This window comes from Coffea eugenioides, chromosome 3 (assembly GCF_003713205.1).
Source record: "Coffea eugenioides isolate CCC68of chromosome 3, Ceug_1.0, whole genome shotgun sequence".
Classification (NCBI taxonomy): domain Eukaryota; kingdom Viridiplantae; phylum Streptophyta; class Magnoliopsida; order Gentianales; family Rubiaceae; genus Coffea; species Coffea eugenioides.
The window spans coordinates 8,614,166-8,634,118 of NC_040037.1; the positions used below are offsets into that span (position 1 = coordinate 8,614,166).

Here is a 19,953-nt window from a genome sequence, read left to right on the forward strand (position 1 = left end):
CTACTGTCTATCACTTATGGAAAGCAAGGAAGAATTTTTACGATGGCAAATCTTTTCGCGATAAAAAAATAATGATTTTTTTTATACTGAAAGTGTATACATTAAGGGGAATAAATGCATGGCACATTACTGTAATTTGAATTCAAAATCTAAATTCTGTATATTTGACGTGCATTTAAATTTGGTAGTGCATGCTATTAGCGTATGCATGATTTATCCTAAAAAGGGTTAAAAATTTTCCTCGTAATATTGCTTTTTCCATACAAAGAATTGTGATTTATAGATCATTAGGTTTTGATATCATAAACCCAAATTTACCTGTCGAATATGCTCATATTTTGGGTGAAATATAGTGAAAAAGAAGCAGTTCAATTATTGTCCAGAAGGGAAAACTAGGTAAGCAAACAATATTGCCTCTTGCATATCCAGATATCCTGAATAGCAAGAGTAAATATAAAATATAAAAGAATCTGGTAAAGTGCGCACTACGAGTCACAAAATTTTTTCAAAATCTTATTTAGTCGACTTTATCGTTTTTCATGTCAATTGATCAACTAAACTCCTGAAAATGATCAATTGGCTCATTCCTATATATTTTCTCGATTAAAAGAGTTAAAATTGATGCTACTTCAGCTGTACACCACATTTTGCGAAGACATTTTAATCATTTCATATACAAAAATAATTGAGTGAGTCAATGTTACTTTGCGAAAGTTCAGTGACTGTTGATGTTGGAAACTAAAGAATAATGAAAAAAACTCTAATACAAAAACGATCTTTGCACTCCTGAATCTTTTAGGAAAATAATAGAAGTAGTTTAGCAATAAAATAACTTGACTTATCAAAAAAAACTTGATTTATATTTTAAGAAAGGAAAGATAAACTACCAAAAAGAATCACGGTAAAGCTTTAGTAATTTATTGCATTGGCGACCATGTAAAGAAGAATTCTTAGAAAAGACAAAAAGAAAAAGAAAATCAATATTTGCTTTTCAAATAAAAAGTAATATCTTTTTATTCTTCTTTATCCATTTACCAATGCAATGTTTCCCTTAAAAGTTCATTTGTGTTACAACTTGCTTTTTTAAGAATATCTTTCCTTATTCTTCTTTAATTTTTTTAAAAAACTTTCCCAAAGAATGGATCAATGGTCACTAAAATTTTCTAAAGTCTTCTTTAAAATCCTAAAAATGATAATGATGATATATTCTGATACCCCTGTAACATATAAGATTGGAGTAAATCTTATAAACACTGACATTGTATACATTATCATCGTTTGATTCATGACATGTATGCAAAAGTTGAATTTTATTTTGAGGTTCATTTTTTAAGTCATTCAAAACTTTTATTTACATTTTCAAATCACCCAAATGCTTTAAGCTTTTTGGGTTAACGTAATATAATAAGCACCATAAAAGGCAAGGAAGTTATGTGTACAACTTGTGAGATAGCAAAGAATTTGTACCAAACTTCCAATTTGAAATAATTATTTTGAAATTTCACTTATTATATTTGACATGGATTTTGTATCAGTTTATAAGTGTTTTCTTTTTTGATGAACATTATAAAGTTTATTAAGAAAAGTTAAGACAAAATCTCAAGACTTGTATCTAATTGTTAGAATTGCTTAAAAACATTAAAAAAATAAGTACCAACTTTATTTAGTATTTCTGGTTCTATTGTAGATTTTGCTAATACTCGCCATGTAAGTGACTTGTTCAAACAATAGAGATTATTCAAATTGTTTTCATTTTTCGGTATGTTATTTTTTTTTGGATCAATCAACAAAAATTACTGGAATGCATGAAAGGGTTGGAGTAAAACATGCTTGTAGATCGATCTAATGTAACTCATACTTTTGATTGTAAGCTTTGTTTCAAGGGGGAAAATATTAAATATACCATGTCTTTTGAACTTGAAGGAAATTTGTACGCAGGTATACAATTGGCATACATCCCCGCATTGCATCTCCGCTCTCCCTTTTTCTTTTTTTGTTGGTAAAAAAAGTTTGAATGGAATTCAATTCCGATTATCATCACGGATCAGGACATGTCTCTGACATCATGGGCAGCATTGCGTACCCCTGCTTCTTAATTATAGCTTAATAATACTAAGAAGATTAGTGTTTGACCTATATGACTACACTCACTACAACAAAAATGGCCTTTAACGGCATTTAAAAGTGTCAGTATAGATAATCTAACCTGACACTTTATCTATCCTCACACCTAGGGCGAGTGTTGTCCCTTCCAATGTGGGGATAGACTCATACTATTCAACATGTCAGGAAAACTATGCTGTTATAACATCCCATCTGCCAACAAAAATCCCTTTTCTTGATAATTGAAAGTGTCAGGATAGGTATAGTACAACATTAGAATATCGAATTCTATGCTGACACTTTTAATTGCCAGGAGTTTTTTTTTCTTTTTTTTTTGATATAGAAGCAACCTGCAGGTAGTGCTCCCTACTATACATTCCGTCAATCAGAAACCCAAAGGACTTGTAAAATTATCCCAAAGAACAAAATCCATATAGTAATCTAAAAGCAAAAGTCAATACTCAAATATAATTTGTTGAACTAAAAGTCAGTAACAAGTACTAACATAACAAATCCCTAACAAATACAAACTTGAAAGATTCTCATGTGCACAAACTTAAAAGTTTCTCTTGTGCACAAACTAAAATATTCTCATCCCTAGCAAGTAGAAAGAACTTGCAGTAGCTTCCAAACTTTCCAATGAAATGAGAGCCTTCAGTCATAACCTGATATCTTTTGTGAGCCATCATTATTCTGCAAAGAAAGACAAGAAATAAAAAAATAAATTAAAGATATCAGCACCTAGCAATTACGTTCTAATGTAAAGTAACGATACCAAACAGGATTCATTTCATTCGAAATAAAGTTGATTGCTGAATAGCCAAATTTTGGTACCAAGCAGGTTTGCAAAACTTAACTGGCAAAAGCAAAGGTGATAACGCAAGTTATATTTTCTTGTATATCAAAAGGTTTTGGAATAACACACTGATCCAGTTGCCATCATTGCACTGAAATTTCTACTTGCTATCACCAAACATACTACTAAAGCAGCAAACATACTAAATAAAGAAGAAGAATGACAAAAAAGATAGATGTCATGATTGAAATTACCCCCCTTTAGAAGACTAGAATTTATGAATCTAGATGTAATTTTATCCTTTGGCTTAGCAATGAATTCGAACGTTTGACATAACAATCTGGGGAGAAAATGTGAAAAAGCAATACCTCTTCTTTAAAGTTTAGATCATAAGTCTTGTCTTTACCATAAAACTCAGAAGCAGCCACTTCCATCCCAATCACAACCTGCAGCAATTTCAAACCCTTCAAACTGATTTCAATACAGACTTGTTGAAATAAACCATACCACAGACAAGCACCCATCAAATAAGTTCAATTAGGATGTTCAAGAAAGCAATGGCTGGACCAATGCCAGAAGTACCATTAATTTTTTAGGCAAATATCTCACTTCCATTCTCACTCACCACTTCCCTTTATTCCCCAATGTATTTAGCCAAAGAGGGGAAAATACCAAAAAACAAAAAAAAAATCTTCAATTGAGTGTACAGATGAGTTTAATTGACAAGCTTATGTAGCTTAAAAAATTGGATAATATGAAAACTAGCAATAAATGAAGTCCACTAACCTCTAACCGAAAGGCACGTTCCTCATTGTTTCCCTTCTCTGTGCAACATCTTAATTGCAGCCACGGTGCCATCACTCAAAATCCCTCTATACACTACCCCATACCCTCCATTTCCTATCACATTTGCTGCACTAAATTTGTTTGTTGCAATCTCAAGCTCTGTGTAAGTAAAAACTTGTACACCCCTAAGCTTGGATGCAGCCTGCTTCCATACAAACATCCGCCTTTGACATCTGCTCCATTTTCACCAGCAAAACATATACCCATAGCATTCAAGAACAGTGTAACCAGTATAAACATCCATTCCAATACTTACTTTACCAGTGTAACCAGCTTTAGCAATAGCTGTTTTAAGCAATTCAAGACCTTCCTTGTTCTCCTGAAATGTCAAAGTCACAAAGTTGTAAAATATATGACAATGAACAGGAAGCATATTAGCAAAATGCCATGAACTAACCTGGATATTAGAGCAATGTCACCCTCATCACCAACATTTGTTGCATCTTGGCCATACTTCTTCTTAATTACAGACTGAAGAAAGAGATCAACAATAAACAAGCATATGTCAAAGCAACAGAAACACGTCAAATGCGCTCACAGATATGAAAGAGGATAAAGCATCTTAATTACAATAATTCTATTAGTTTATATATTATTGAGTAAATTAATATCAGTACCAAAGGAAAGAAGGTTGACATTTTATCGAACAGGTTATGGACAACAAATCCAGTATAAAGGGTAGTGGTCACTTATGTGGGAGAAGCCGGGGTACAGGGCAGGGGGCAAGAGGAGCTTTTTTGGCATAAGACGAGAGCTGATACCTTTGGCTCCGTTTGGATTAGCTGTTTTTGGGTTTGTTTTTCAAAAACACCACTGTAGCATTTTGAATCTGAAAAACAAGTCCGTTTGGATTAGTTATTTTTTGGGTTGTTTTTCAAAAACTATATGAAAAACTTTTACTGTAGATTTTTTTGGATTATTTTTAGAGGTATTTTGGAAACATATTTTTGAGTATTTTTAGAATATTATAATTTTTATATTTTTATATAAATATACATTTATGCATTTATAATCCATTTATATTTACAAATGTATAGATGTATATTATTATAAATGAATAAATTATAAATGAATATTATATAAATGTATAAATTATAAATTATAAATTTTATATTTTTATATAAATATGCATTTATGCATTTATAATACATTTATAGATATTTATAAATAAATATATTTATATATTCATATAAAAATGTATAAATGTATTATATTATATATAATACATAATATAAATATATTTATAAATGTATAACTGTATATTATTATAAATGTATAAATGAATATTATAAATATATTATAAATTATAAGTGTATATTATTATAAATGTATAAATTATAAATGAATATTATAAATGTATAAATTAATATATTATAAATATATATTAATATTATGTAGAAATGTATTTATATAATTAATATAAATGTATATATGTATTGATATTATGTATAAATGTAAAATTAATATTATGTATATTAATATAAATGTATAAATGTATTAATATATATAATACATAATATAAATGTATATTTAAATGTATAAGTGTATATTATTAAAAATGTATAAATTATAAATGAATATTATATAAATGTATAAATTAATAAATTATAAATATATATTAATATTATGTAGAAATGTATTAATATAATTAATATAAATGTATACATGTATTAATATTATGTATAAATGTAAAATTAATATTATGTATATTAATATAAATGTATAAATGTATTATATTATATATTATACATAATATAAATGTATATTATAAATAAACATAAATATTTATATATTATGTATAAATGTATAATATATTATACATTATATTATATATAATTTATATAACATATAATATTTATGTAAATATATTATAAATATATAAAAATATATTATAATTGAAATAAAATATTTATAATATGTATGTATAAATATATAATATTAGAAATGTATAATATATATAATATACATTATTATTAATATAATTTATGTATAATATACATAATTGAAATATACATATTAATATATATTATAAAACAAAATTGAATAAATATATTTATAAATTTATATATAAATAAATGTATTTATATAAATATATAATATTTATTTCAATTGATATAATATATATAATATTATACATAATTGAAATAATATATATTTATATATATATATAATATACATAATTGAAATATACATATTAAAATACATAATTGAAATATACATATTAAAATATATTAAAATATAATTGAAATATACATATTAAAATACATAATTAAAATATACAAATTGAAATATACTTATTAAAATATACAAATTAAATATACATAATTGAAATATATTTGGAGTTGTTTTTGATATATTGTTTGGATATGGGTGTTTTTGAAGTTGTTTTTGAAATACACATTACTGTAGCATTTGGAATGTGAAAAACAGTTTTTCAAAAACAGGTGCAAAAACACTCAATCCAAACGCAGCCTTTGCTTTCCAGCAACGCCTCGACACTAGCAATCATTTCTGGTACCTTGCTCTGTGCAAAAGGTTATTCTTATGAGAAGCAAATCATGTATAGGGAATTACTCGAGCAATATTATATGCCAAATTCACTTCCCATTTTCATATATGGGACAACGAACTTTCTTATTCTTGACTCGTGATGTGATTAACATAGAAGAAGGCTTACCTTTAGGCTCTCTGCAAGGAATGAGTGGTTAGCCAGTTTGTGTACTTTTGCCCATTTTTTCCCCTCATTTGTTATAAGCGGCTCACCTATTAATTTGATAATTTCTTTGCAATGCCTTCCATATCCATTTTCTGGTAAGCGCCTTCTCTGTTGGTTAGTAATTCTTTGATTAGCTCTGCATCTATTATAATTAATTGGGCTTGTGAACCATGCCAACTAATATATAGTTCTTACCTGTCAGCCGAAACAGAAAATCATGAAAACAAGATTGAGAATGAAGCAACTTTTAGAAGAAAAATCAGTATCGAACTTGAACTAGCATACCACAGAATCTTATTGCAGCTTACAGGAGTTAATTATTTTCACATCAGTTGGTTTACAGAGCAGGAGCAGGAAATCAGAAAATTGTACAATTTAGGGCAAAAAGTAACCATGCAATTACATACCTTCAATAGGGAAGCAAAGGTAGTTTGATTGCGGAGAGATTCAGTAGAAAAAACTTTGTGGGGAAAGGAAAATTTTGGCAGAGAGCTTTGAGAGACAGTTTGCCGAGAGAGATGAGAAGAGCCAAAATTTTGCTGGCCGGCAAAATGAAATTTTGAGATTTCACTAAGTGTTTTGGCAAAGGAATCTTCCGCCAAAATCAAACGACATCGTTTTATGTTTTAATTTTTTTGGTGTATCTCACATTTTCTCAAGTGTCATGATAGGGAATCTAAAGACACATTATTATTTTTATATCAGATAAAATAAAAAAAAATTAAAGTATATATTATTGATTTGATAACAAATGTCATGATAGAAGTGCTATAATGACACAAACCAACAAGTGTCCTTATACACGTGTCAAGAAAAGCCATTTTTGTTGTAGTGACTGTTACCAAGATTATCATCATGAATAAAAATAACCATCTAATTGAGGTAAAATCTCGACTTAGTTAACTAAAAGGGAATGAACTTTTGAAAATGAAAACAAAATATCGATTGTTGTATTTGTTTTCAGTATAATTAAATACTACTAGTTTGCAGGGAAGGTTAGATTGAGTAGTGAGAGAAGAGAGATTACAGAAAGAAGTTCTTAAGTTCAAGAACTCTCACTTATAAAAGAAAAATAAAAAATATTACTACTTTGCATTGGCAATATAATCACCCGCGCCTTGCTTGATAATCCTTCTAACATTAGGAAATAATAATCATCCGCCCCTTGCTTGATAATCATTTTAACATTGGGAAACACTTGCTTAACTGCCGTCCATTAGCCAAAGCTATATAACCTTAGCTAACTCCACCAACAATCTTTATTTTGTCGAGTTTCATTCTTGAAGCCGCTGATTTTAGGTTAATTTCTTCTCATATCCAGGTTCCTTGCAGTAAATAACCCACATAGCAGTAACAGGCAAATTATACGGTCATGGCACTTCTCAAGAGACGATGCTTAAACCTTCATATTGAACTTCCTGTCCAAACAATCAAAAACCAGAATCAATTCCCACTTCTCTCCCAAAGCCTTCAGTCACAAACATCAGAACTGATTCTCAAGAAATTCCCTCCTGTCTGATCTTGAGAAACTTCAGGTTCTTGGCTCCGGTAGCGCAGGGATTGTTTAGAAAGGCCGTGACAAAAAAACATCAGTGTTCTATGCTTTAAAAGTTGTCGAGGGTTGTCATCCTGATAAAGAGATTGAAATCCGTCGTTCAATCAACTCTCCTTCCACTGTTGGATGCCGTGGCATCTTTGAGGAGACCGTAGGCGAAGCCGGGATTCTTCTGAATCTTCCAACTTACCTTTTTCTATTTCTAACCATCTTTTTATCTCACACATATCACATCACAAGAAATACTACAGTAATTATTCCAAATAATATTTCAAATAATACTTATCCAAACAAATGTTTTCTCAAACGTTGCATTCACAGAATGCGTTCTTTGATTTTGCCTTTTTTTCCGAGCATTTGTTCCTTGAAAAATACACTACCTTGTCCATTTCTGTTTGCATTGAATAATCACTATATTAAATATGTGCTTAATTGTATAATTACTAGATTAAATATGTCTTTTGTTGTAAGCAGAGCATAAAATTTTTCAATTCTGAGCCCATGATGAATCAAAGATAGAAACTAAGAAGCAGTGAGTTTGTTTGGATATGAGTTTATTTGGATGATTTATTTGAGATAATTACTGTAACATTTTTTGTGATGTGATGTATGTGAGAGAAAAAGGTGATTGAAAAAATAAAAATGTGATTGAAATTTGTAAAGTAAATTATTTTATCTGAAATCAAGTCAATCCAAACAAACCCAGTATATCTTTTTGAATTGAAAAAAATCTTAACTTTGGCTATTTATGGTATGGGACTAGTGCTAATAAAAAGAATCCATGGGGCACAGTGCAAAAGATACAGGGACTTTAGTGTGATTAAGCCCCTTTATTGAATATGAAGAATAGCAACTCTTTACCCGGCAAAAATAACACTTGCAACTCTGGGTTGAAGTATGAAAAAGGCCATGAGAGTTCTGGCACCAAAAAGTGCTCTTCCCTCCAAAAAGAATAACCCCATTTTTTCTCCACCCCCTAAACCTCACCAATCTTACAGCAAAATCATCCCTCAGAATCCGAATCAAGCTGAAACCCATTTCATAACTCTCATTCATGCCTCCAAAACCATCCTCCAACTCCAACAAATTCATTCCCAACTCATTTTGCAAGCAATGTCTTCCAACAGTAAGATCATCACTCAACTAATTTCTTCCTCCTCTTCACAGAGATCAATTGACTATGCTTTGCACATCTTTAATTCTTTTACTGACCCAAATGTTTATATGTTTAATGCATTAATTAGAGGCCTAACCGAAAATTCTTGGTTTAGGAAAATGGTTGAATTTTTTAAGCTTATGTTAAGGCTTGATGTTAGACCATCTAGGCTGACATTCCCATTTGTGCTGAAATCAGTTGTGGGGTTGGGTGATAAATGGCTTGGTGGGATGGTTCATGGTGGAATCTTGAAGATGGGACTTGAGTTCGATGGTTTTGTGAGAGTTTCTTTGGTTGATATGTATGAGAAAATGGAGTTGTTAAGTCTTGCGTTGCAGTTGTTCGATGAAAGTCCTGAGAGAAATAAGCTTGATAGTGTGCTTCTGTGGAATGTGGTGATCAATGGGTGTTGTAAAAGTGGGATCTTGGAAAAGGCTGTGGAGTTGTTTGAGGCGATGCCAGAGAGAAATTTCGGGTCTTGGAATAGTTTAATTAATGGGCTGATGAGGAATGGCAAGGTGGATAAGGCAGTGGAGCTTTTCGAGGGGATGGTTGAAAAGAATGTGGTTTCTTGGACCACAATGGTTCATGGATTGTCGCTGAATGGGATGCATGAAAAAGCGTTGGAAATGTTCTTCAATATGATCGAGGAGGAGGGTGCGAGGGCCAATGATTTAACACTTGTTTCCGTGCTTTCTGCTTGTGCAAAAACTGGGGCACTTGAGGCTGGGATGAAGATTCATAAGTATATTTTGAGCAACAAGTTTCGGTTCAATGCAGCTGTCGGAACTGCTTTGATAGACATGTATGCCAAATGTGGGCAAATTCAGTCTGCAAGTCAGGTTTTCCGTGACACAAAAGAAAAGGATGTCCGTACTTGGAGCGTGATGATATGGGGTTGGGCAATTCATGGATCTGTTGAGCAAGCTCTGCAATGCTTTGAAAAGATGAAGCTGACAGGTTCAGTGACACTTTTCTTATTGAATTTTGGATCTCGTTAATCCTTTTGACTGTTTTATTTGAGAACTGAAGTGCATATTTTACTCTTTGCAGGGATAGAGCCCGATGAAGTAGCTTTTCTTGCAGTTTTAACTGCATGTTCACATGCTGGGCTAGTAGATGAAGGGCTTAAGTTCTTTGATAGCATGAAACTTGACTACTCCATTGAGCCTACCATGAAACATTGTGCTGTAATAGTTGATTTATATGGCCGGGCTGGCCAACTCGACAAAGCTTTAAGGTTTATTCAATGCATGGCATTGACTCCGGATTTTGTAATTTGGGGCGCCCTTTTTTCTGCCTGTCGAGCTCATAAAAACATTGAAATGGCAAAATATGTTTCAGAGAAACTCCTGCAGCTTGAGCCAAAACATTCAGGCAGTTATGTATTTATGTCAAACATTTATGCAGGGGTAGGGATATGGGAAGAAGTGGAAAGAGTGAGAACTTCAATGAAAGATAAAGGTGCAGCTAAAGATCCGGGATTGAGTCATGTGGAGGTGCATGGAAAACTACATAGTTTTGTTGCTGGTGATCAAGCTCATATGCACACAAAAGAGATATACTCAAAATTGGAAGAAATGACAAATCGTGCTAGGGAACATGGTTACATTCCAGAGACTGAGTGGGTACTTCACAATATTGAAGAGGAAGAGAAGGAAGACGCATTAGGAACCCATAGTGAGAAGCTGGCACTTGCTTTTGGGCTCATTAGGACGAGTCCTGGGGTGGTGCTTAGGATTGTGAAGAACCTGAGAATATGTGGGGATTGCCATTCTCTGATGAAACATGTCAGTAAATTGAGTCAAAGAGAGATTGTGGTAAGAGATATAAAGCGTTTCCATCACTTCAAGGATGGAATTTGCTCATGCCAAGATTATTGGTAACATGGTAAGAACACAAGAATCGTGCTTCCAGGTGATTCTGTTCATGTAAGAGGCTTTAAATAATTTAGCTTTTTAATGCACCATCTGTGTGTTTGTTGAAGTTAGTTTATCTCTGTTGTTTCTATTTTTTTTCAATATACTCAGGAATTAACAAGCAATCTAAGGTATAGCTCTGTCATATAGTTTACCTTGAGTTTGTCAATATTACTTTTGCCTTTGTTTTGGCCACTTCCATGAATTCATCTCTTGTACGCATGGATACTTCAAAGAATTTCTTTTGATTTGCCAACTTTCCATTGGTGCAGCTGAGCTATCAGCTGAAAATAAAACAAAAAATTACTAATCACCAAAGTGTAACTGTAATATTGTCTTTCTTAATTAGTTGATAGAGGATGCATGGGTAAAAGTCCCTTTGTGCCCCTTAATCATAGAGAAGGATACATGGTGGCAATGGCTATCTAGGCTGCTAGCTTTATTTTTGCACATGATTAAGTTACAATAATATTTATCAGCTACTTCTAATAATTTAAAGTCTGCATTTGTTGGTGGTAGCATTATAGCATCTAAAATTTAGTTGTGAGTTGCTATTATATGCAATAATGCTGATTACGTAACCCTAGAAGGAGAATCTGTTTTTTGTTTTTAATCTTTTGCTTTTGAATTGAGAAGATTGGTATGAGAATGTAAATTTTGAAACCAGTTTAATATCTATATTTTTCTTACTTTGAGTAGATTGATCTTCTTGCAGGTGTCGTGATGGCTCCATGGAACTTCTAGTTTCTTGAGAGTGAAATAGGGTTCAAACTAATTTGTTTGGTGCTTTGCATTGGATATGAACTGTTTCAATCATTTATCATGCCTGTGTTGAACAACAGCATTAATACATAATAGAAATCTGTACAGATAGCTGTGGTCCTGAGTGCAACTACAAAGCAACAAAGGTATGCCTTTAGAGTATATTGACATGCTGATATGGCAGAAAAAGAGTTAGGTAGATTCAGTTCAATACAAAGCCAAATACATTTAAAATAAAGTCTAATTAACCAAAAAAAAGGGAAAAAAATTTGCTAATGTTTGTATGAGCTTCATCAGATTGATGACTTGGATCTTCTGCTCAATACTAAGGGATGAGCTAATAACTGGGAAACACTCCATCTCTTATTTAATTCCTTCTGCAAGCACATTGGATTAAGTCTTGAAAACTTTATGATGCATGGTCTAATAAGCTTGGAGGTTCTTCCATGCTTATCTCAGACATGAGGGCTGTTGATTCTGCTTTCTGTCCAGGCTTCAAGTATGGAATATCAAATATACAGCTCCGCTGGCATCAAGCCCAAGCTCCTTACAAGACTGCACAGGGATTGCAACCATAGGGATACGGATCAAACCTTTGTGGGCTGATATAAGCACAAGGACATGCATAAGTTTTGCATGAATCATCTGAGCCAGTAACTTCACTACTAACTACAGTATCTGTAATCTTGCATTCATCTGTTTATCAAGTAGAATGTTTACTGGCTTGATGTCACAATGAACAATTTTTCTTGCATGTAGATGATCAAGTCCAGTGAGTGCTTGGAAAGCTATGCTCCCGATAATGTCTTCAGTGAGTGAACCATTGGTTTTGAAAAGATTATCCAGTGAGCCAGCATCCATGTACTCAAAAAGAATCCCAACCTCACCTATGGTTTCCTCAAAGATGCCCTGGCAACCAACAACAGAAGGAGAGCTGATTGAACGATAGATTTCATATTCTTTATCAGGATGACCACCCGGACGATTTTTAGAGCATAGATTATTGATGTTTGCTTGTCACGTACTTTGTAAATAATACCTGTGCTGCCAAAGCCAAGGACCTGAAGTTTTTCAAAATCAGATTGAAGTGCAATTTCTGGAGAATTGGTTTTGATGTTTGTGGTTAAAGGCTCAGTGAAAAAAGTGGGGATTATTTTCCTTTTTTCTGATTGTTTGGTCAGGAAGTTCAATGTGAAGGTATGGGCACTTCTTGAGAAGTGCCATGACTGTTTAAGTTGTATTGTACTGTTACATGCGTTGTTAAACGTTATTTACTGCAAGGAAGCTGGAGACAGGAATAATTTTACCCAAATCGGTGACTTCAAGAGTGAAAGATAACACAGATTGTTGGTGTTATGAGCAGAGATTTGTTGGTTTTTTCTATTTATTTGGTGCTCTAAGTCAACATGATAAGCCAAAAAAAAAAAAGGATGATGGGTTCGCTGATACGAAGGTATATTTGTCACTTTAGATACGACATTTGTTGAAGCAGAGTGGTTAAAATCTTTACTGTGCCATTAGACACACAGAGAATTAAAACGAGATGGCCTACAACTGCATGACAGCGTAAAGATCTATCGTTTCAATCTCGGGAACAACTAACGGCATGGAAGAACTAAGCAATTGCTACGATAGTTCCACTATGGAGATCAACATTCAAGACAGAATAATATGATTCTGATTTATTAAAAAGCAGCCGCCAAAGAGGAAAAACACATGAAAATGGGAGAGAGATTGGCAATCGATGCGATAGGTATTCAAGTGGAGTGTTTAGTGCTTCATCCCTTCAACATTACTAATCGCACTTGATGATGAAGCAGTGCTGTCGCTGCAAAAAAGCAGACGATGAGGAGGCAATCAGTGAGATCGCAGAATAGTCTGCGTCCCTAGTTTCGGGCAATGACCTTATTATTATCAAGCAAACCATGATGATCAAATGGGAGGTCGTCGAAGGTTAGTGTCCCAGCATCTGCTGCCACCAGCTGCTGCTCGTTGCCATTTGCATGGAAGCCTCATGAATCTGAATCATCTGCCAACGCCAACTTGCCAGTAATGCATTAGTCATTTTGGCCATTTTACAAGTTTACATGTACCCAAAACTGAGGAATATATAAGTGTGCGTGTGCGCGCGCGCGCGAGCTTAGCTTACAAGGGCTAGGAATGATAATGAGGAAGTTAATTTATACACAACTATGGATGCAGAATTGAGAATTCTTCTGCATTTGCTGTTGATTGTTAGATGAAGATCCGGTGCGGCTTCTCTTTGCACCTTGTTGGAGAGAAACTGTCATAGATTTGTGGCAAATCTTTGTAGTGATAAAGAAGTGAGAAGAAATGTTTGAAAGGAGCCATGGAAGTGGCTAAAAGTATCTGAACTTTGTTATACTCGGATTCCATTGTCAATGGGAGAAGAACAAAACTCAAGGAATCAGTATCTTTGTTTTTACTACAGATTTCGGAGTACTTATATCACGAAATCAAGTTATTGGTATGATCTTTGAACGTCAAATTCGCATCAAGTTGTTCATTTCTGCAGTAAACTTATCCACAGTTACTGCAAAAAGCCTGATTATAACAAGATCAGCGACCAGTATAGTATAAATGGCAATATGGTGCAGTAGTGTCTATGAATTACATACGATTTTTTTTTTTAAACGTACAATTGAATATACGCTAACACGCACAAAAAAAAAAAAAAGCATTGTCAAAAAATCCACTATATTCTTTTAACTGTTGTTCAGCAAATCCAATTAGAATCACAAGAAATACTCAATCAAAACCATGATTTCATTTGTTTAACTCACCTTTCTTTTCCTTTTTTTTTTTAAATTTCATTTGTTTTAATTTCCTCCTCTTCTTCCTATGAACTATGATTCTAGTTGCACTCCCGCCCCCATAAAGAATTTGATACTCAATTTTACCACCTAGTTCATGTTTAAGATAAAATTACCTTTTATATTTTACTTATTATCATTTTATTTCTTTTTCCTTTTATTTCTACTCTCTCTCTCTCTCTCTAAGCACTTCATTCACTTTTTCCAATTCTCTCTTTCACTAATAAGAAAAATAGCATTCTTACTAATTTTATTAATCAGAAACTGAAAGTTTTACACATGTGTCTAAATAGTTTTAATTTCAATTATATATGTTCTGTTATACAAACAACATATATCTTATTGTGGTACTAAAAGTTTCAGCGGACAGCAAAATGGCAACGGTACTTGAAGACATCTCTCAGTTACAGAGATTGTTTTGCATGTGCTCTTTTGGTTTGTATGGGGAAGAAAATATGATAGTTAGTAAAAAAAATGAGTGCTGATGCTTTAAGCATTATTGTGGATGAGGAGCGACAATTTCCTCAGTGTTTTTGAACACTAGCTGTAGAGTTTCGATCGAACCGTTGCTCGTACATGTAATTTTTTTACCATTAAAGCAATGAAATCATCTTATCGTTTTGACAAAAAAAAAAAAAAGTACTAAAAGTTTCAGTTTTCTTAGTCTCGTCCTTTTATTTTGTCCAATTCTCTATCACAAACTCTGATGCTAATATTATTGTAGGTTGCAATTAATTGTTGCTTACAAAGCATACATAATCTGGAAATTATAAATAATGAGATAAAATTATATTTACAAATAAAGCAAAAAAAATTGAAAAATAAAATCTACGGTTTCACAAGCTTCATCAGGTCAATGACTTAGACCTTCCACTCAATACAAAGGGATGACCCAACAACTGGGAAACACTCCACCTCTTATCCAATTCCTTCTGCAAGCAACATTGGATGAAGCCTTGAAAACTTTCTGATGCAAGATCTGGTAATCTTGGAGGTTCTTCCATGCATATTTCAAACATGAGAGCCGTTGATTCTGCTTTCTCTCCAGGCTTCAGGTATGGATAATGTCCAATATACAACTCCATTAAGGTCAAACCCAAGCTCCATACATCACCCGCAAAGGGATTGCAACCATAGGTATGGGGATCAAATCTTTCCGGGCTCATGTAAGCACAGGTACCTGCGTAGGTTTTGCATGAATCTTCTGAACCAGTAACCTTACAACTAACTCCAAAGTCCGCAATCTTCACATTCATCTGCTTATCAACTAAAAGGTTTGCTGGTTTGATGTCACAATGAACGATTTTTCTTGCATGCAGATAATCAAGTCCAGTGAGTACTTGGAAAGCTATGATGGCGACAGTTTTTTCAGGGAACGAACCCTTGGTTTTCACAAGATTATCAAGCGAGCCGCCATCCATATACTCCAGAAGAATCCCTAATTCACCTATGCTCTCCTCGAAAATGCCGCGGCATCCTACAATTGAAGGAGAGTTCATTGAACGAAGGATTTCAATCTCTTTATCTGCAGGATGACATCCCCGGAAAACTTTTAAAGCGTACAACATTGATGTTTGCTTGTCACGTACTTTGTAAACAATTCCTTCACTACCAGAGCCAAGAACCTGAAGTTTCTCAAGATCGGACTGGCAAGCAACTTCTTGAGAATCAACTCTGATGTTTGTGATTGAAGGTTTAGTAAAAGAAGTGTTAAATATTTTCTGGTTTTCGATTGTTTCGTCTGAAAGTTCGATTTGAAGGATTAGGGGTTTCTTGAGAAGTGCCATGGCTATTTGTGTTGTACTGTTTTTTGTGTGTTATCTACTGCATGGAAGCTGGAGATAAGAAGAAATTAACCTAAATCAGACGCTTGAAGATAAAAAACTCAACGACAAAGATTGTTGGCACATTAAGTTATATATAACTTAGGCTAAATCACATAATTATATCAGCAAGGCTATTTCCAAATTTTGATCGGATTATCAAACGGGGCGGGGCGGAAAAGACGTTCTTGTTTTAATATAGAGCGAAAGTTACTTGTGGAAGAGTTAATCTCATACTCTGGGGGTCATCAGTCTCTTGGCTAACAAGGACAAGGATTTTTCCACCACTGGCCTGGTGATAGATGATATTAGGCATGCTATCGAACTTTCTCATGTTGCTACCCTCAAAGGAAAAAAAAAAAAAAATTTCTCATGTTGCTAATCTCAAATGGGTTCCAAGGGAATCCATTCTCATTATAATTTCCCTCCAGATTTTGTAAAGCAATTGGTGTTCAACAACTCCTAGCAATTTTAGTGATAAAATTTCTTCTTATTTATCTTAAAAAGTCTCATATGCTAACGATTGCTCTTTACTTTGAGAGTAGATTGACTTGCTTAAATTATGATAAATAATTTCTAAATTTTGTTTTCTCTATGAGAATATGATTACATCATATTCTAGAACAATAAAATTGTTGTTAAAAAAATTTTGGAGTTATCCATAGACAAACCAATCGGACTAACTAGTTCGTATCTAACATGAAATTAGTTGGACTTACATTGACATTGATCACAGGAGCATTAAGGGTCAATTACCGTTTACTCTCTTGTGGTTTAGCTTTATACCACATAATCCATTATGATTTAAAAATCTATACATAATCCCTTTCTTTACCATACAACTCATTATGATTTAAAAATATATACATAATCCCTTTTCCAATAAAACTAGCCACCAATATAAAAAAAGTCAAACAAGAGTTTTTATACATAATCCCCTTTCATCACTTTTTTTTTTGGTTTTCTTTCTCTTTTTTTTTTTATCTTTAGGGAAGAGTAGATGATATTAAAAAACTGGAGAAATTTCTAATATTATGATGATTTTTAAAAAAATTCTACAAAGGGGGTATTTTTTGTATGGGATTCTGTAAAAGGGGTGTTCGCATTTATCAAATGCGAGTTCCTTGAGCTCGCATTTACCAAATGCGAACTCTCCCTGAATTTTCCAACAAACAAATACAAAAAAAAAAAAAAGAAAAAGAGGTCGAAGACCTCGCATTCAAGGAATGCGAGGTAAGGTCTTCATCAAGCGAGTGATACACGCCTGCTTCGAGTTTTCAGAGAAATGAGGACGAAATTGTTGATAACAACGAAGGCCCAAAATGGCTCTCTCTACTCGTAATCATATCTGGGGTTACACTCTGTGTCTGGGGTTATCCTGCATTTTTGTGCTCAAGCAAATTGTATTTCAATATAATAGAGTTTACAAACACTAGACGGCAACCCAACTTCCAAACCTTGAATATGAATAGCTCTGGAAGCATCATTTCTTCCAGCCACATTCTGCCTGCCTGCCAGTCAACCGTTGCTGGAGATTTCATCCGAAATTCAGCTAGATCCCCAAGGATAGATTCTCAAGGTGTCCGAATTAGGCTAGCTCAATATCAAAAGCAGCAAATACAAGAAGGCACAGGCTGTCAATGTCCCAAATTTAGAGCTCTGTTAGTTCCAGTGGAAGATGAGATCAATGAATTACCTCAGCAATGGCAGACAACTGAGATGCTTGGACTGGTGTCTACCTCAGCAAAAGAGAAGAGAAAGTGACCGCCAATTTCTGCAGGCTACGAAACATATTTGAATTGGGTTTCAGATTGAGTACCTCGCATTCGAAAAATGCGAGATACTCACCTCGCATTCCAAATCTGCGAGCTTTCTGTTGCCTTTTTTACTTTTTTCCAAAGCATTTCTCATTTTTTCTGGAACACTAACCTCGCATTTGTGAAATGCGATGTCTATGAACTCGCATTTCACAAATGCGAAGACCCTCATGCTAGAACTAAGTTCAAAAATTGACCCCCTTGTAGAATAATTTTTTTTTCCATCACAATTTTAGAATTTTCTCTAAAAAACTGTACTTTATGCTATTAAATTGTAATAAATCTTAATTTGTCCTAAATACAAAAAAGAAGAAAGGAAAATAAAAAATAGATAAATAAGAAATAAAATTTAAGAAGCATATTTAAAATAAGAAATAGACAAAAAAAAACTGATATTTTGATTTGGTATTTTCTATTTCTCATTTATCAAATTTTTATTTTCCTTTTTTCTTTTTTGTAATTGGGGCAAATTAAGATTTATTACGATTTAGTAGGTTAAAATACTTTTTAAAAAAAAAAAATCATCTCTTCTCTTCACATAAGGGAGAAAGAGAGGGCTAATGCACCTCTTGAATCATTTTTTTTTTTGGTTGATATAACCCTGCAAAAAGTGAATTAAACGGATTTCTCAAATATTACACGATTAGAACCCATAGATAAAACATGAGAACCTTAATTCATCCAAGACTGCCCTGCGAAATTTGAAGATTTTGAGTACCTTTTGCTATTCTGCTCTATGATCTTTTACTTGCAGCCATGCGTGAGAAAACGAAATACCCTATTGTTTTGCTCTTGGTGGAACGGTGGAATATCATGTAAACAACTAACCTTTACGAGTCCATGCTCCACCCATTAGGGATTTGTTGGAATAATGCAATTTCTGCAGCAACTTTCTAACTTTAGAATAGGTCAATTTATTTTTCTTTTAATGTAAGGATCAATGGTGATTCTCCACCTAGTCCCCTAATAACTCGAATCCGTGGCCTATTGATTACAGGTGAAGTGTCTTGCCAACTAAGTTATGTTTTATTGTCAAATAATAATAAGTTAAGTTCTTAGTTAGTTGTAAGGAGTTTTCCACGTTTAGTGTCTTTTAACTAGTTCAACTATTTTAAATTACGCTTATTTGTTGAGATTTATTAGGAGATTTGTTAGTAACAAATATATTAATTTGTTTATTGTATACTCTATAAATAGAGAGGTCATGAATAAAGAGCTTAAGCTTATTTTCCAATCCTCAACACAAGTTTTAGTTTTTTTTTTTTTTCAACACCAAGTATTGTTTAGTAGATTATGCTCTAATTCCAACAAAGTTATATCAAGAGCCTATGTCTTAAGGGCTTTCTCCTTTTTGTTAAGGGTGTGTGTAATTGGTGAAGATCCTTTATCAATTCAAAACCATGATAGGAAAGAACTTTTTGTTCTAACTTTCTAATTTTTAGTGGTAAAAACTATCAAATTTGGGCTGTAAAACTTTGAACTTATTTAGTACTTAATAATCTATGAGATGTAGTGGAGATAAATCATTTTGTAGCACTACTTGAAGATCCGACAAATATACAAATTAGATATCACAAAATTGCAGTTAGATAAAGATCCAAGGCTAGCATTCACACATCATTTTTT

The 19,953-nt window shown here is 33.1% G+C and overlaps 2 protein-coding genes and 2 long non-coding RNA genes across 6 annotated transcripts; 1 reads left to right on the plus strand and 3 right to left on the minus strand.

Moving 5' to 3' along the window:
* Positions 1 to 2,552: 2,552 nt before the first annotated feature.
* LOC113764516 lies at positions 2,553 to 3,345 on the minus strand. The gene is made up of 2 exons (XR_003467637.1): positions 3,268 to 3,345; positions 2,553 to 2,796 (listed from the first exon to the last, which is right to left on the minus strand). It is a non-coding gene; the product is annotated as an uncharacterized LOC113764516 (long non-coding RNA).
* Positions 3,346 to 6,213: 2,868 nt separating this feature from the next.
* Positions 6,214 to 6,902, minus strand: LOC113766916. The gene is made up of 3 exons (XR_003467816.1): positions 6,869 to 6,902; positions 6,423 to 6,656; positions 6,214 to 6,269 (listed from the first exon to the last, which is right to left on the minus strand). It is a non-coding gene; the product is annotated as an uncharacterized LOC113766916 (long non-coding RNA).
* Positions 6,903 to 9,042: 2,140 nt separating this feature from the next.
* On the plus strand, positions 9,043 to 13,138 carry LOC113764703 (pentatricopeptide repeat-containing protein At1g04840-like). 3 transcript variants are annotated; one of them, XR_003467681.1, is made up of 5 exons: positions 9,043 to 10,132; positions 10,226 to 11,062; positions 11,791 to 11,999; positions 12,346 to 12,506; positions 12,613 to 13,138. XR_003467681.1 is itself a non-coding variant. In XM_027308672.1 (3 exons), the coding sequence occupies exons 1-2, from the start codon at positions 9,130 to 9,132 to the stop codon at positions 11,056 to 11,058; spliced, it is 1,836 nt and encodes a 611-aa protein (XP_027164473.1). In that variant the 5' UTR covers positions 9,043 to 9,129; the 3' UTR covers positions 11,059 to 11,062; positions 11,791 to 12,605. The 3 variants fall into 3 exon arrangements, 1 of the variants encoding a protein (XP_027164473.1); XR_003467680.1 differs by having other exon boundaries at positions 11,807 to 12,506; XM_027308672.1 differs by lacking the exon at positions 12,613 to 13,138 and having other exon boundaries at positions 11,791 to 12,605.
* Positions 12,263 to 18,414, minus strand: LOC113765945 (mitogen-activated protein kinase kinase 7-like). Its single transcript, XM_027310181.1, has 5 exons — positions 18,400 to 18,414; positions 15,555 to 16,321; positions 12,893 to 12,914; positions 12,574 to 12,762; positions 12,263 to 12,379 (listed from the first exon to the last, which is right to left on the minus strand). Exons 1-5 carry the CDS (start codon positions 18,412 to 18,414, stop codon positions 12,263 to 12,265), a joined length of 1,110 nt encoding a protein of 369 aa, XP_027165982.1.
* Positions 18,415 to 19,953: the final 1,539 nt, after the last annotated feature.

Bases quoted from the DNA above. Each gene is read 5' to 3' on its own strand.
- LOC113764703 (XM_027308672.1), top strand. From the start codon at position 9,130: ATGTCTTCCAACAGTAAGATCATCACTCAACTAATTTCTTCCTCCTCT. The intron at 10,133-10,225 runs GTTCAGTGACAC...TACTCTTTGCAG, and splicing joins TGAAAAGATGAAGCTGACAG to GGATAGAGCCCGATGAAGTA.
- LOC113765945 (XM_027310181.1), bottom strand. The intron at 12,915-15,554 runs GTCTAAGTCATT...GAAAAACTTCAG, and splicing joins CCCTTTGTATTGAGTGGAAG to GTCCTTGGCTTTGGCAGCAC. The intron at 12,763-12,892 runs GTATTATTTACA...GTTGGTTGCCAG, and splicing joins CCTTGGCTTTGGCAGCACAG to GGCATCTTTGAGGAAACCAT.